The sequence below is a fragment of the Carex rostrata genome, chromosome 1, assembly GCF_964058835.1.
Source record: "Carex rostrata chromosome 1, lpCarRost1.2, whole genome shotgun sequence".
In the NCBI taxonomy this organism is placed as follows: domain Eukaryota; kingdom Viridiplantae; phylum Streptophyta; class Magnoliopsida; order Poales; family Cyperaceae; genus Carex; species Carex rostrata.
In genome coordinates this window covers 8,605,156-8,618,236 of record NC_135918.1, presented here as the reverse complement: position 1 = coordinate 8,618,236, position 13,081 = coordinate 8,605,156, and the positions used below count along the sequence as shown (strand labels likewise).

The following is a 13,081-nucleotide window of genomic DNA, read 5'->3' as shown; positions in this document are numbered from 1 at the left end:
TGTCGTTTCTTTCTTATAATTCTGGAAAATAATAGAAATGATATATATTTTTCCATATCTTCCCTACTCTTTTCTTACCACTAATTATTAGCTTCTCCAAATAAATATATTACAGCCTGCAGGGACGGAAGTAGTAAGAAGTAACGGTGTCAATTGACATCTATTTATTTATTTTTTTTTCAAAATTTTTGTACTTATATATGATTTTCTATACAGGTTAGAGTAAAATACTGCCGATACTATAAATTGACCCCTCAGCATGAAAATTTGATACAAACAACTCCCATAATCAGAAAGTCTGATTCTGCCCCGGATTACAACAGTTCAATAATTACTTTATCTGATCATGAACCCAAAAAAATAAAAAAAGTTACCTTATGTTTTCAGCATCAATATGTTGCAGTACAGGCTTTAGATTAGCTATAGAAATCAGCTAGTGTAAGAAATTTATGATTTTAATTCTATAATTTTTTGCTCAAATTAGACTTTTACATCCTTCAATTTTTTCTTTAATTTATAAACACATTGCTCTTTAATTACGATTTAGGTCCTTTCAATTTTTGTACAACTATTAGTCTATTAGTACTGTTTTCTAATTTGGGTACTTTGGATAGGTTCAAACAATTGTTTTTGCTCTTTTGGTTATTAGTGGTTGCCCAAGCATATGCGAGAGTGATATGATAAATAATTGCATATACTAGATGTCGTTACATAAATAATTTCTAGCTAGCTTACTATTTCCTGCCATGCACCCTCTCACAGTGTAGACGTGGCCTCCATTCAGGGGTGGATCCAGGATTTATGTCAGGATAGGGCACTAATCGGGTTCAAACCTATGAACTTGTCGGGTATACAATTGCAACTCAATTTCTATAACTGTGTTTATTATAAAATATGTTATAATCATAAAATCGATTGACACAATATTGAAATATTTTTTCTAAGTTAATTAAAAATTTGTTTGGCACAATTCAAAGTGGGTCTGTTCTTAGCCAATTAGCAAATTAAAGTCAAATTTTAGATAAAAAATTTAACTGAAATATAAGTAATGAATAATAAAAGACACAAAAATTTCGGCCGACCCATCTCCTTAGAATTGTAATAATAAATCTCACTGTCAGGCATTTCTTGTTCTCTTTTATTCTATTTATAAAATAGAATATTGTAGATCTGAAAAAATAAAATACACATAATTGACCAAAACTAAAAAAGGAATAGGTTCAAAAATTAAACTAACTCTGATTAAGTGTAGGCACTACATCAAACTAGAGGTAAGCACACTGAACAATTAGTATTAGATCGAAATTAAAAAAAAAAAAAAATCAAATTTAGGAATAGACACTTGTCTACTCCAATCACCATGTGGATCCGCCAGTGCCTCGATCCATCGATAGGTCAAATTTGTACTTCATTTTTTTGGGGCCTACTTGGTTAGAAAAGAAGCAAAAACATGATTAAGATATTTATAGTCTTGTTCATGTATTGCAGCTTTCATAAATTGAATACCAAAAACAAGCTGCTAACTTTACAAAGAAAATGATAAGTTTATGGGAAGATGTGGAAGCATTTTCATGTCTGCTATTAAAGGATTGTGCTCGACAATGACAAATGTACCAAAATTGTATGTCATGTAGCAGATGATCTCATGTTAGAAATATGATAGTTGATAGGATTATTTATTGCTACTAGACAAATCCTTTGATGGAGGAATTCTTATTCCCAACCCATCACTGAATGGACACACACTGATGGACTCTTTAATTTCTTCTGTTCACCACTATTTACATTTATATCGACTATCATTGCACCATTATTTTATTAGAAGAATTTATAAAGATAAATGCTAGCTCTTCGCACTTTCTCATTTTCATTTCTAAATTAAAGCAGAAATAGGAATAGAGAAGACGAATTTTTTTTTTTTTTTGAGAAAAAAAATGTTGACTAAACAAATTAACATGTTCCTAATTAACGATATAATTCAGATCCAATCAGATACCTGACGTGGTAGAATGAGATTCGGACAGTTTATTCGTTGAGAAAATGTTAGACAAGTACTCATTTCAGCCTTTCAGGGAACAAAATGAATTCAAACGCATCCCAAGTTTGAAAAATCTGCTTTGAGCTTAGTTTAAAGGCATTTGTTTGTTTGTTTTTTTTGGAGAACAGATATCCCAGGCTTAAGGCTACCCCCTTGAAACTAGGCATAAAAAAAAAAATTAGATACGCATGCGTATCTGTTATCACTCTGGACATATATGCATATTAAGCTTGCGCATCACTTTTGAGACAGATTTCTGCGTGTCTATCCGGAACTTTTTTTTTTTTTTTTGTTTGTTAGAAAGTCCGGATCCGACTCTGATGTTCTTCAAATGGGATAACATAACTATGTTATTTAAAATCTAACTATTTATGTATATTGAGATTCGCGCATGAAAATAATCTAACATTTAGATTTTGAATAATAGAGTCATGTTTTTTGTTTTTTTTAGGATAGTGATTTTAAATACTAACTAACAATTTTATTGATAAGAAACGTATTTATAATGAGTCAAATGACTGTAATTTCTAAATTCACTCTTTTATTCTCATAAAATATAATATAGTATTATAATTCTCATCTCGCTTCACGACCGGATCCGCTTCTTCGACCGTCGCCACACTCCGGTAGCAACCGGATCTACTTACCGTCACGTTTCAATTGAGATGTTGACCATCGTAATACTTTAATCGCAATTTCGCTCCATGGTCAGATCCGCTTCTGCGACCGCTGCCATACTCTGACAACGACCGGATCTACTCGCCATCGCGCTTCAATCGAGATGTTGATCACTCTAACGCTATCTCGCTCCACAACCGGATCTGCTTCTTTGACCACTGCCACACTCCGACGACAACAGAATCTATTCACTATCGTGTTTCTATGGAGATATGAACTTTACATATGCTCCGATGATATCGCACTCCTGGCTTCGATTGACTCGCTCGTCTCTGGTTCCTCCCCTCTCTTATTCTCCCCTCCGCTCGAGAAGGTAGAACCAAGAGAGAAAATGTTGTGTCAAGAATAAAGACTACAAGGAGTGATAGAGTTGAAAAGAGAGAAGAGAAGGAGACATTGGAGTGAGGCGGCTGTCTCTAATAGAGTCATGTTATCTTATTTGAAGAATAACAGAGTCGGATGTAGAAAGTCGGGCTAACTTTGAATTTCGATTTTTTTTTTAAATGCTAACAAAAAAATCGTTGTTTTTTTTATCAATTATAGCATGTCTTCGTTGTCTTTATATCATGCATTTTCCATTCTCTCATTCACTCTAAAACATTTTTTGTAGCCTTAAAAAGAGTTTAAAGCCCAATTAAGTGAGTTAAAACCACAATTTTTTGGGTCTCAAATAGAAGATTACAGTTAAGGCTTGAAAGCCCTTTAATACAATTATGCAAAGCCCATAAATTACAAAGACGCAGGCCATACGATTAAAAGGGAACCCCAAAAGTGAAAAGAGAGGAAAAGATGAAACATAATACCCTCTCGGCCTCACCTAAGAAATTTGTTAAAATGCCCTGGACCCGCCCAAGTAAAATGTTTCCCTCTCTTATGTTTACTTTCACTATTTCCCTTCTCCTTTTCCAGTGTGATCGGAACACAAACTCTGCTAGAGTTTAATTGATTTCAATGCAATAGTATTCAATAGAAATGATTTCCAATTGAATTTTGTTGATTGAAATAAAAATAGAAAATAATTGAATTCATTTATAATTTTTGATTGAAAGCCTTTGATCGGAAAGGGTGAAAAGACGTCAAACGCGAAATCGAATCAGAATTACATGTCACACGGTTGATCGGAAGCGAAGGAGAAGCGAGAGAAGAGTTCAATCCACGCGACTTTTGGACCCCCAAATCGCGTCAGGAAATCCCACCCAAAACGAAGGTATTTGCCGAGAATTGACTGTTCGCTGGTGAGAAGACACATCTACCCTCTTCGTTTCTTTCTTCCTTCGTCAGTTGTACGGAGGTGAAATTGATCTCTTTTTTTTCACACCAGAAGCTCCGACGAGGTATTGTTGCTTTCTCGGAACTTCTATTGTTCTTTAGTATTTATTTTTTTCTTCAATTTAACATTCATTTTTCCTTCTTTTATGCAACCCTAACAATGGTAATTTTTGTAAATTCGATGAATATGATGGGTGATTCTTCTTCTCTTGAGAATGAATTCTTCTAACTTGTAAATGGTTTCCGATCAGAAAATTTCAAATCAAAATCATCTCTTTTCATCTCTTTTCTATTCTTCTCTTGAGAATGAATTCTTCTAACTTGTAAATGGTTTCCGATCAGAAAATTTCAAATCAAAATCATCTCTTTTCATCTCTTTTCTAATGAAATGAACTCATTTCTCATAGTCCATTGTTTCCCATCATAGTGTATATATAGAAGGAAATTATTTCATTTTAAATGAAAATGACACTTTTATCCTTATTCTTGCTTAAGTGTTTTTTTTAAACATTGACAACAGCTGTCAAAGAAATGCATTAAAAATTGAAACTAAAAGTTTTTACATCCCAGTCCCTTTCTCAACATGCTTAGACTATATCCAAAAATTGGTACAAGCCACTGAGAACAAAACAGATTACATACTGGACTGCTGCTCTCTGTACCAGCGAGATAATACATTGATAATGTAGAAGAGAATAAACATCAAAGAAAAAAGGAAAAAAAAATACTATCAGTTCAGGAAACAACAACACTTGCACTTGCACTTGCACATCAGAAACCGTCTAATTAGGATCAGGCAGCAGATTGTTTCCTATTGCCATTCGTGTACCAGCGTTACAATACTTCATCCATAGTCGTCCCTCTTGCACTATTCTTTCTACCAAAAAGAAGTCGCAAACCAGTGATCCTTCCTGAGAAAATCAAGTCGCAAACCAAATTGCTTGACTCTGTACCAACCAGATATGAAACAAAAAAAAAAAACTGACTCTTGAGTAAAAATCAATGCCAAACTTAAATAATTAAAAATAAAGCCATCAAAGTACTTGAGGAATCTATTAATGACGTACTACCTTTCTCAATTTCTAAATATTAGACAAGGACTCTAATAACTGATATACTTGAACAATTACCAATTGAATCTTTTTTCTTTATGATAAATCCGTAGGCATATATTACAATAGCATAACGTTTACACTTGATTGAATTAAAAAATATCAAAATTCAATAAAGAAGAAATTAAACAAGTTAACATAACAAAAGCATATAGTGAAATGTCAGTATGTTTCAATTGGCAAAATTAAACTAGCTAATCTAACAAAGACATGAATTAATCCTAGTTGCTACTAGTATGTTTCAATTGTCAATATGTTTCCCCGTCAAGAATGACTTCCAGCCCCGTGGCAGCCGGATAATGTGTGAATTTTGGGACCCCTTAAAGTGTGGATAACCTGCACTCGCCATTAATGCCTGACATGCTTACATTACTTACCAAAGCCATTTAATACTCTTTTCTTTGAACTGGCATTTCAACAAACAGCTGACGAGCTTCTTATAATTGGATCATCCTTGATGCTCTCATGCCATCAATGCTTCCCCCTTGTTACACAGATACACCAGTTTGTTACGTAACTGGATTAAAATCAAATTCATTGAATTTAGTAAACCATAACCAACCTATCCTGAGGTGAAGACAAACACGACCGCCTTCAGAAGCCAACTTGTCAGCACAAACTATCTATTGAGATTGGAATCTGAGGGCCAGTTACTTGTCAGCACTAGTAATCCAATCGGTTGTAAATTCATTTAAGTGTATATGCTTTGTCACATAGTCAATTCAGATTGAATCTGAAATAAAAGGAAAAATACGCTGCTTTTTTACACAGAGAAAGAAGAAAATATCGCACCTTCAGCTCGTAGGACTCTGACCCTTACAAGGGTTTCGCGCTTGAATCACCGAGCCAAGTTCGTAGGACTTTGCTCCTTTTTCCTCCTTCATTGTTACCGGTAGAAGGAAAGTGAACAAGATTCATTGTTATAGCGCCAGTTTTTAGCGATTGAATTCTCGCCGAATCTCTTCAACTTCGGCGAGAAAATTTTGGCCCGAAAATTTCCATCCAAATCGTCCGAAGTGAAGTCGTTTCCTGCCACGGGTTGCGTTCCGATCAGAGAATTTGATACGACTGTCAATTCTATTTCACGTTTTAGTGGAGGAATTGAGGTTCCGATCAGAGTGTTCGTCTGTTCGCCTCTCCCAGTAGCATGAATTAGCAAATTAAAAAAAAAAAAAAGAATTAGTATTTTCAAGTGTATGTAATTTCACATGCTCAGTACCAGTAGCATGAATGCTAAATACCGGAAGGGAGAATACCAGTATCTTTGATCCAAAATCAGTAGCATCAATTTTGTTCCTTTTTTTTTAGTGAATGAACTCAAACACACTCCAATTTCTCTCACACATGGACTGATAATGCTTGGAGTTACAAGCATTGAAAGGAATCCCAGCATCAATCATTTACTTGGACACTGCTAAATCAACGTTCTCTTTGACTTCAAGATTAATTGCCGACATGATCTCTGCACAACGATAATGATTAGGTTCTTCAAAAATGTATGTAACTTGCAAAATCAGAGATCAATAGCATATGAAACTTGAGAAAAATTAAAGTTATATTTAATTGCATATGAAAATTAAAGCTGGGAATTACACTACTGACAAGGGAACTGGTACGAGCAGGGGCACCGGGTACTATGTTGGTACATGAAATCTGATCAGACTCGCTGATAGAGTTTCGCTCAAGGGGAAGTTTGAATACTGATGTTAGGGTCAATATGACGTTGTGTACTTCTTGGTGGATTTGGAGACAGCGAAACCATGTAACCATTAAGGGCGGTACGGTACAAACTGTGTACTTCTTGGTGTTTCTCATGGGTTAGTTTGATCAAACTCTTTAGTTTAAATTTTGTTAGCGTAGTTTGGAGGCACTATTTCACCATGTATCAACATAGTTTTAATCAAACTAACCCATGAGAAACCAACATAATGATTAATCAATGTGGGTTATCTAACTAACTAGTGCTATACCACCATGATATGTTACAAACTGTGATCCTGCACGTTCTAGTATTAGACTTGAATGATATCGAGTTGATATTTAAGGTTCATTTATATAACAAAATAACATTGACATTTACTTTTAGAAAATCAATATGTATGTGGTAAAAAATATGCACATCAAATTCACAATTAATTTCTAAATAGTGGTTCCCATAAAGCAATAAGATCTCAAAAAAATAAAATTCTATTTCATTTGGGCATTTCATCGAACACTTAAAAAGGCACGAATCAATGCAGTAAAATTAACTCAAAAATTGAAGCCTTTCGCATATTTTACAGATTCGAATTTAGAGATTAAATAAATTAACTTACAGTATTTGATAATTGTCGCCACTTCTTAATCCTTGAGAATTGAGATAGGTCAAGAAAGGACCCATCCAAATTGAGAATTCAGAGGTAGAGGGAAGGAGATTCCAATTCTCAGTGCTTTCCATCTTAACGATTTTAGAAATGACAAGAAATTTAGGAAATCATGGGAGAAATACGCGATTTCTGTAAGTTACGTGAAATTAGTTTTGAACCGGATTTTTACGGCGGTCTTGTTCGGCGGTTTTATAAAAAAACCAACCGATTAAATTACTTAAGTGATCTTTTAGAAGAATCAAACCGTACAGGGGTCCGGTTCCAGTTTTTTTCGGTTTAACCGGCGGTCCGGTCCGGTTCTGATAGCACTGCTCCCAATTATTTACTCCGTTCGTTTCTTCAAAATCTCTCGTCTCTTCCGCACCCCGTTTTTCTCCGCACTGCCCGTCTCTCCTCCATACCGCGTCACTGTCTTTCCTCTGCACCGCCTCATTGGAACTCCTCCGCACTTGCTTTTCGCCTCTCTGATTCGCCTCCTTCCCAACTGCCGTTAGGTTTGCTCTCCTCCCCTTAAGCTATTATAATATTTTAAATAAACTATTCCATTACGTACTGGTTATTCTGGTATTGTACCAGTACCATCAGTGTTTGCTGATTCTGTTAACAGTTTACGAAATATAAATTTGTGCATAAGGAAAAAACATCAGAAACTTAAATTTGTGATAATGAGGAGAAAATTATATTTATATGTTTAATTACAAAAATAATAATAAAATCTGTGAAAAGATAATGCATTGTTTTAATAATTTTTAAAATATGCCATTAATTTTATAGTATTCAATTCTAAAAGGTGTTCCAACATAAGTTCGCTGATGGAAGCTTCCCTTGCTCTCTCCCCTCTTCTCTTAGGCTTTTCATCAAACAGGTCTCGCGCAATCTCTTACTCTCTTCCTTCTATGGTGTAAACACATTATTTGTTTTACCCAATTTTTTATTTCTCTCTCTATTCAAATTCTAGGAGGCACTTTGGGAAGCTGAGAGCTTTGAAGATATCCTCGGATTTTTCTAAAATTGAAGTAAAGTGCAATTCATCTTGTTTTCTTATATATGTCTAGTTATTCTTATTAATGTATATGGATTTGAAAAATTGATATAGATGCAGTTAATTTGTTTAAGGTTAGAAATTTGAGCTACAAACCTCCTGGGACCCAGCAAAGTATTTTGAATGAAGTCAATCTTTCTCTTCGTGAAAAAAGGTACAGTTTTAGCTTAAGGAAATATTTTTATTTTAAACTAAATGCCTATCATGACATGGATGTTGGTACATTACTTTTAAGTTGCTTTTCTTGTGGTTCTAATGATAGGAAAATAATTTTGGCTAAATTAAGTCTCTGTTATTTAAAATAACCGTAACTTAATTAACAATAATGAAAAAAAAAACTGACTGCTGACATACCAGTACCAGCACTGTAGCTTACTTTACAGATGTCCTTTGTAATTTGTTAATTTTGTGGACCTTTTCCTTTGCATGGTGTAGGATTTTTAAGATTTCTAGGGACAAATATACTGAATGCCATCAATTATTGAAAACTAAATTATCAATAAAGAAAGACTAAAAAATTCTATACTTGAAATTTAGTGACAGAATGAGATACTATCAATCACAGGAAATTTCATGTTTGACCTCAAAATTGTTACCTGTAAATGTACCAATGCAGATTTGGGCTGATTTTTGGGCGAAGTGGAAGTGGGAAAACCACCCTTTTACAGGTAACAATTTATAAATAGTTAATTGTTACTTGCTTGACCTCAAAAAAATCAATTTGCTTTGCTTTGTCATCTTACTCCTTTTACATTCTATTTTTTTTTTTAAAGATTTTGGCTGGATTGGCTCAACCTACATGTGGGTCCGTTATTATACAGAAGTATGGAATCGATTCGAGCCCAATTGAGCCACCAAAGTCCCTTTTGCCAGAAAGAGTTGGTATTGTTTTCCAATTTCCTGAGAGGTAAAAATGCACTTTATTTGACTACTATTGTTTTCCTAATTAATACCTCTATTACTGGAAGCGGCACACACCGGAATAGTTAGCATGCTTTTGGAGAGTGTCAGACTTTGACCCATGGACAATATATTTAGGTTCAATTTGGCACCTGACCTTTGAGGTTTGGTTTCATTTTGGCCCTTTGTCAATTAGCACCTATCAAGTGCTGTGTGATGGCAAAAAAATCTACAGATTGTGTACATAAATTTCATAATTTAAGAACAACGACCTTTACTTTGGATGAAAAGATTTTGGTTCAGGAAATAAGGGAATGAAAACTTTGAAGATTATAGTCCATGTGACTATTCCAATATGATCTTGAAAAATGTGAAACGAACCTTATAGCTGATGCATAGCCAAGTCCGACAGGTGCTACATCAGCACAGTTAAGTGTTAACTGATTGAAGGAACCTCAAACCAGCAGCAAAACAAAGCGCAATCAATTCCAAAAAGAAAAAGAGTGGGGAGGGGACTATGGGCTTCAGAGAACCAAGTGCAATAATAAAATCAGATTTTGTTTTATTTGTTTATTGGTGTAACTTGATGTCTACAGTTTCACCTAAACCCCAACCTTTTCTTTTGTACCAAACCCCAGGTGCATTTAATTTGATTTGTGCACATAACAGGTACTTCTTGGCAGATACAGTGCTTGAGGAAATAACATTTGGCTGGCCAAGACAAAAATCTGATCTATTACTCAGAGAAGAGCTTGCTTTGAATCTTCAGTATGCCATTAGCTCGGTACCTTATTGTTCTGATGAGCATCCTTTTCTATTTATGATGGAACTTTTAGTTATAATATATTTTTTTTGTTTCCGTGGTAGGTGGGGTTGAAAAGTATATCCTTGGATGAAGACCCCCGTGCTCTTAGTGGGGGATTTAAGCGCCGGCTTGCTTTGGCTGTTCAACTTGTATTTTATTTCCTATTGTTATCATATTACTCCCTCCTTAGCTCAAAACAAATCGAAAAAAAATATAATGCAAATTTATATTTATAATTTTGGAGTTTTAGGTTCAGATGCCGGACTTGTTATTACTTGATGAGCCCCTTGCTGGTCTCGGTACGTACTTTGTTCTATATAGTTTCCATGAGCATTGACTGAACTTGGATGCTACAATATTTGCCATTTTTTTAATATATTATTCATTTTAATTTCATTTATGAAAGCAGATTGGAAGGCAAGGGCTGATGTGGTAAATCTGCTAAGGAACATAAAGAAGGATCTTACAATACTGGTAGTGAGCCATGACCTCAAGTAAGTTCTCTCTGATTTTTTTTCTTAGAAGAAGTTATACTTTTCAGATTAGTAGTAGTGATTTGTTCGTATGAATTTGTTGATGTATTTTGTGATTTTACAAACTTAAACCAATCAGTTAAGAGTTCAATAAGCTTGTCATGTAAATGGTTAATATGCAAAATTGAAGTGGTTGTTACCAGCATTTATTATGGAAGGTTTACAGTTTGAGATTACATGCTTCTATCTGCTCTATAGAAGCTAATTTCTTTATGGTGTAGCTATAAGCTTAATTGCTGTTGCATGAAAATTAATTGCAGAGAGCTGGCACCGCTGGTAGATAAATCGTGGGAAATGGAGATGGGAGGTGTCCTTAAAGAGGCACCGGTGCCTCTTTAGCTTTAACCACCTTGAGAAAATACTTCATCCTGTAATGCACCACGCATGTAAGTTCACAACACTATAATTGAACTTACGGTAACTTGGTGTATGTTGCCTGACAAATAAACTGGCTGGCGAGCTTTCTAATCTCTTGATTGCAACCTCTCCGGTAAAAAGAGGGTAAATTAGAGTATTAAGTTCTGATGTCCCAGACTTGGGTGGTGATGTAAGTACCTATCATCAGTTCGCCATTTGTTTGACGTTTGTTAGAAGATTTTTTTTTAAATTATAGGAAGGCTACGGAAAAAAAGAAATGGTAAGATATAAGCTTCTTACATATTTTGTCATGAGGAAGACTAAGCTTTACAGATTTTTTTTTAAATTATAGGAAGACTAAGTTTATTTAAAAGGAAATAATATATAACTTGTCATAAGCTTTACAGATTTTTTTAAAGGGGGAATTTCACGTATACCCCTCAAAAACTTCAAAATTACGTATTTCCCCCTCTAAAATTTGAAATTACATATTTCCCCCTCTAAATTTCAAAAACATTCAGAATTAGACTGTGTTACCTTTTCTTTTCAGTGTTGAAGGTCAGCTGAACTTGTATCCTACCTTAGAGGAAAATTTTAACAAATATATTGACACCGTTTTGTTTCCGAATTTTGTAAAACCACGTAACAAATATGACGCCGTTTTGAAGACAATTTAAGTCCGATCTGGCCAGGCCAAATCTTTTCAGACTAAACCGGACTCGGGATTCCTCTTTGATGAACATAGTCACATTGTCTGACTAAGCTTGAGACTTCCTTTTAAGGTGTATGCAGCATGGAGAAACTTTTTTTTTTTTTTTTTTTTTTACACATTTCCCTTACTTTTATCCATTCCAAGTTCCAGTTGGGTATCCAATTATGTATTTGATTTGGTTTTTCCATACATTGTATTATAAACTTAAAAAACTAACTTAAAACTATTCATTCATATTAAGATTTCAATTTTGTTAATTAGTATTTGTATCTTAAAGTTATTCGACAATCGTATATCTATTCGTAGATTATCTGCTTTGTATCTGTATCTATTTAAGTCAGATTTAATTTTTTTTTACTATTCATATTCACATTCGTATCCGCTCATTAATAATTGTTGATTGACAACTTAGTACTATGAAGCATGCTATAAAAAACCATCAATTACGTTTCTATTTGCCAAAAAAAAAAAAGGTTAAGGATAAGCAGCAACGTTTTTAAAAAAATAAAAAAAAATAAAAAATAATAATAAAACTAAGCTGGGATTGATTTGGATATGATAGGATTGATCAAAATTTTAAGGTATTAAATCGAGCATTGGTTTCGCGCATATTCAAACCAACACGCTTTGTATCTGTACTTATGTTTATTTATTTTTAATTCTTTCTTATAAATATAGTTAACTTTACCCATACTTATCTTTTATCCATTAAAATTGAGTAATAATAATAGACAAATACGAATGATTATTAAATAGAAAAAAAAAAAACATCTTGTCCAAATAAATAACACTAAATATAGAACTTTAACATATTAAAAGTATCATAGTATAAGTAAAAATTACGATAATTTACTTAGCATTAAAACAAAAGTTATTATTGATTATAATAATTGTTATATAAATTACTGTATGAACAAATTTGTTATCAACAAAAATAAATTCCATATAATTTTCTAAGAATCTTTAAAAATTGTAAGCTTTAATGTGATTTTTCTTTTAGCAATTACATATTAGGTTAACTGATAACGGACCGATGATCCTTTTTATTTTTTTGAGATAATGACTAAAGTGCCGATTTTTTTATTTATATCCAAAAATTAAATTAAATTTCAAAAACTAACCGAACCGGCTGTCAAATTTTAAATCTACCCAAACCGGTTAACCGTTAACCGGACCCTTTGAAATGGTTCGGTTAACCGTTAACCGGACCCAAACCATGGGTCCGGTTAACAGTTAACCGGATTCGTTGGTTCGCTGAACCGTTAACCG

The 13,081-nt window shown here is 33.8% G+C and overlaps 1 protein-coding gene across 1 annotated transcript; it reads left to right on the top strand.

The window, feature by feature from the left end:
• Positions 1–7,810: 7,810 nt before the first annotated feature.
• ABCI11 (non-intrinsic ABC protein 14) lies at positions 7,811–11,353 on the top strand. Its single transcript, XM_078304681.1, has 11 exons — positions 7,811–7,957; positions 8,254–8,328; positions 8,422–8,479; positions 8,580–8,659; positions 9,122–9,173; positions 9,279–9,412; positions 10,075–10,189; positions 10,273–10,359; positions 10,461–10,509; positions 10,620–10,704; positions 11,004–11,353. Exons 2-11 carry the CDS (start codon positions 8,276–8,278, stop codon positions 11,080–11,082), a joined length of 792 nt encoding a protein of 263 aa, XP_078160807.1. The 5' UTR covers positions 7,811–7,957; positions 8,254–8,275; the 3' UTR covers positions 11,083–11,353.
• The last annotated feature ends 1,728 nt before the right edge of the window (positions 11,354–13,081 follow it).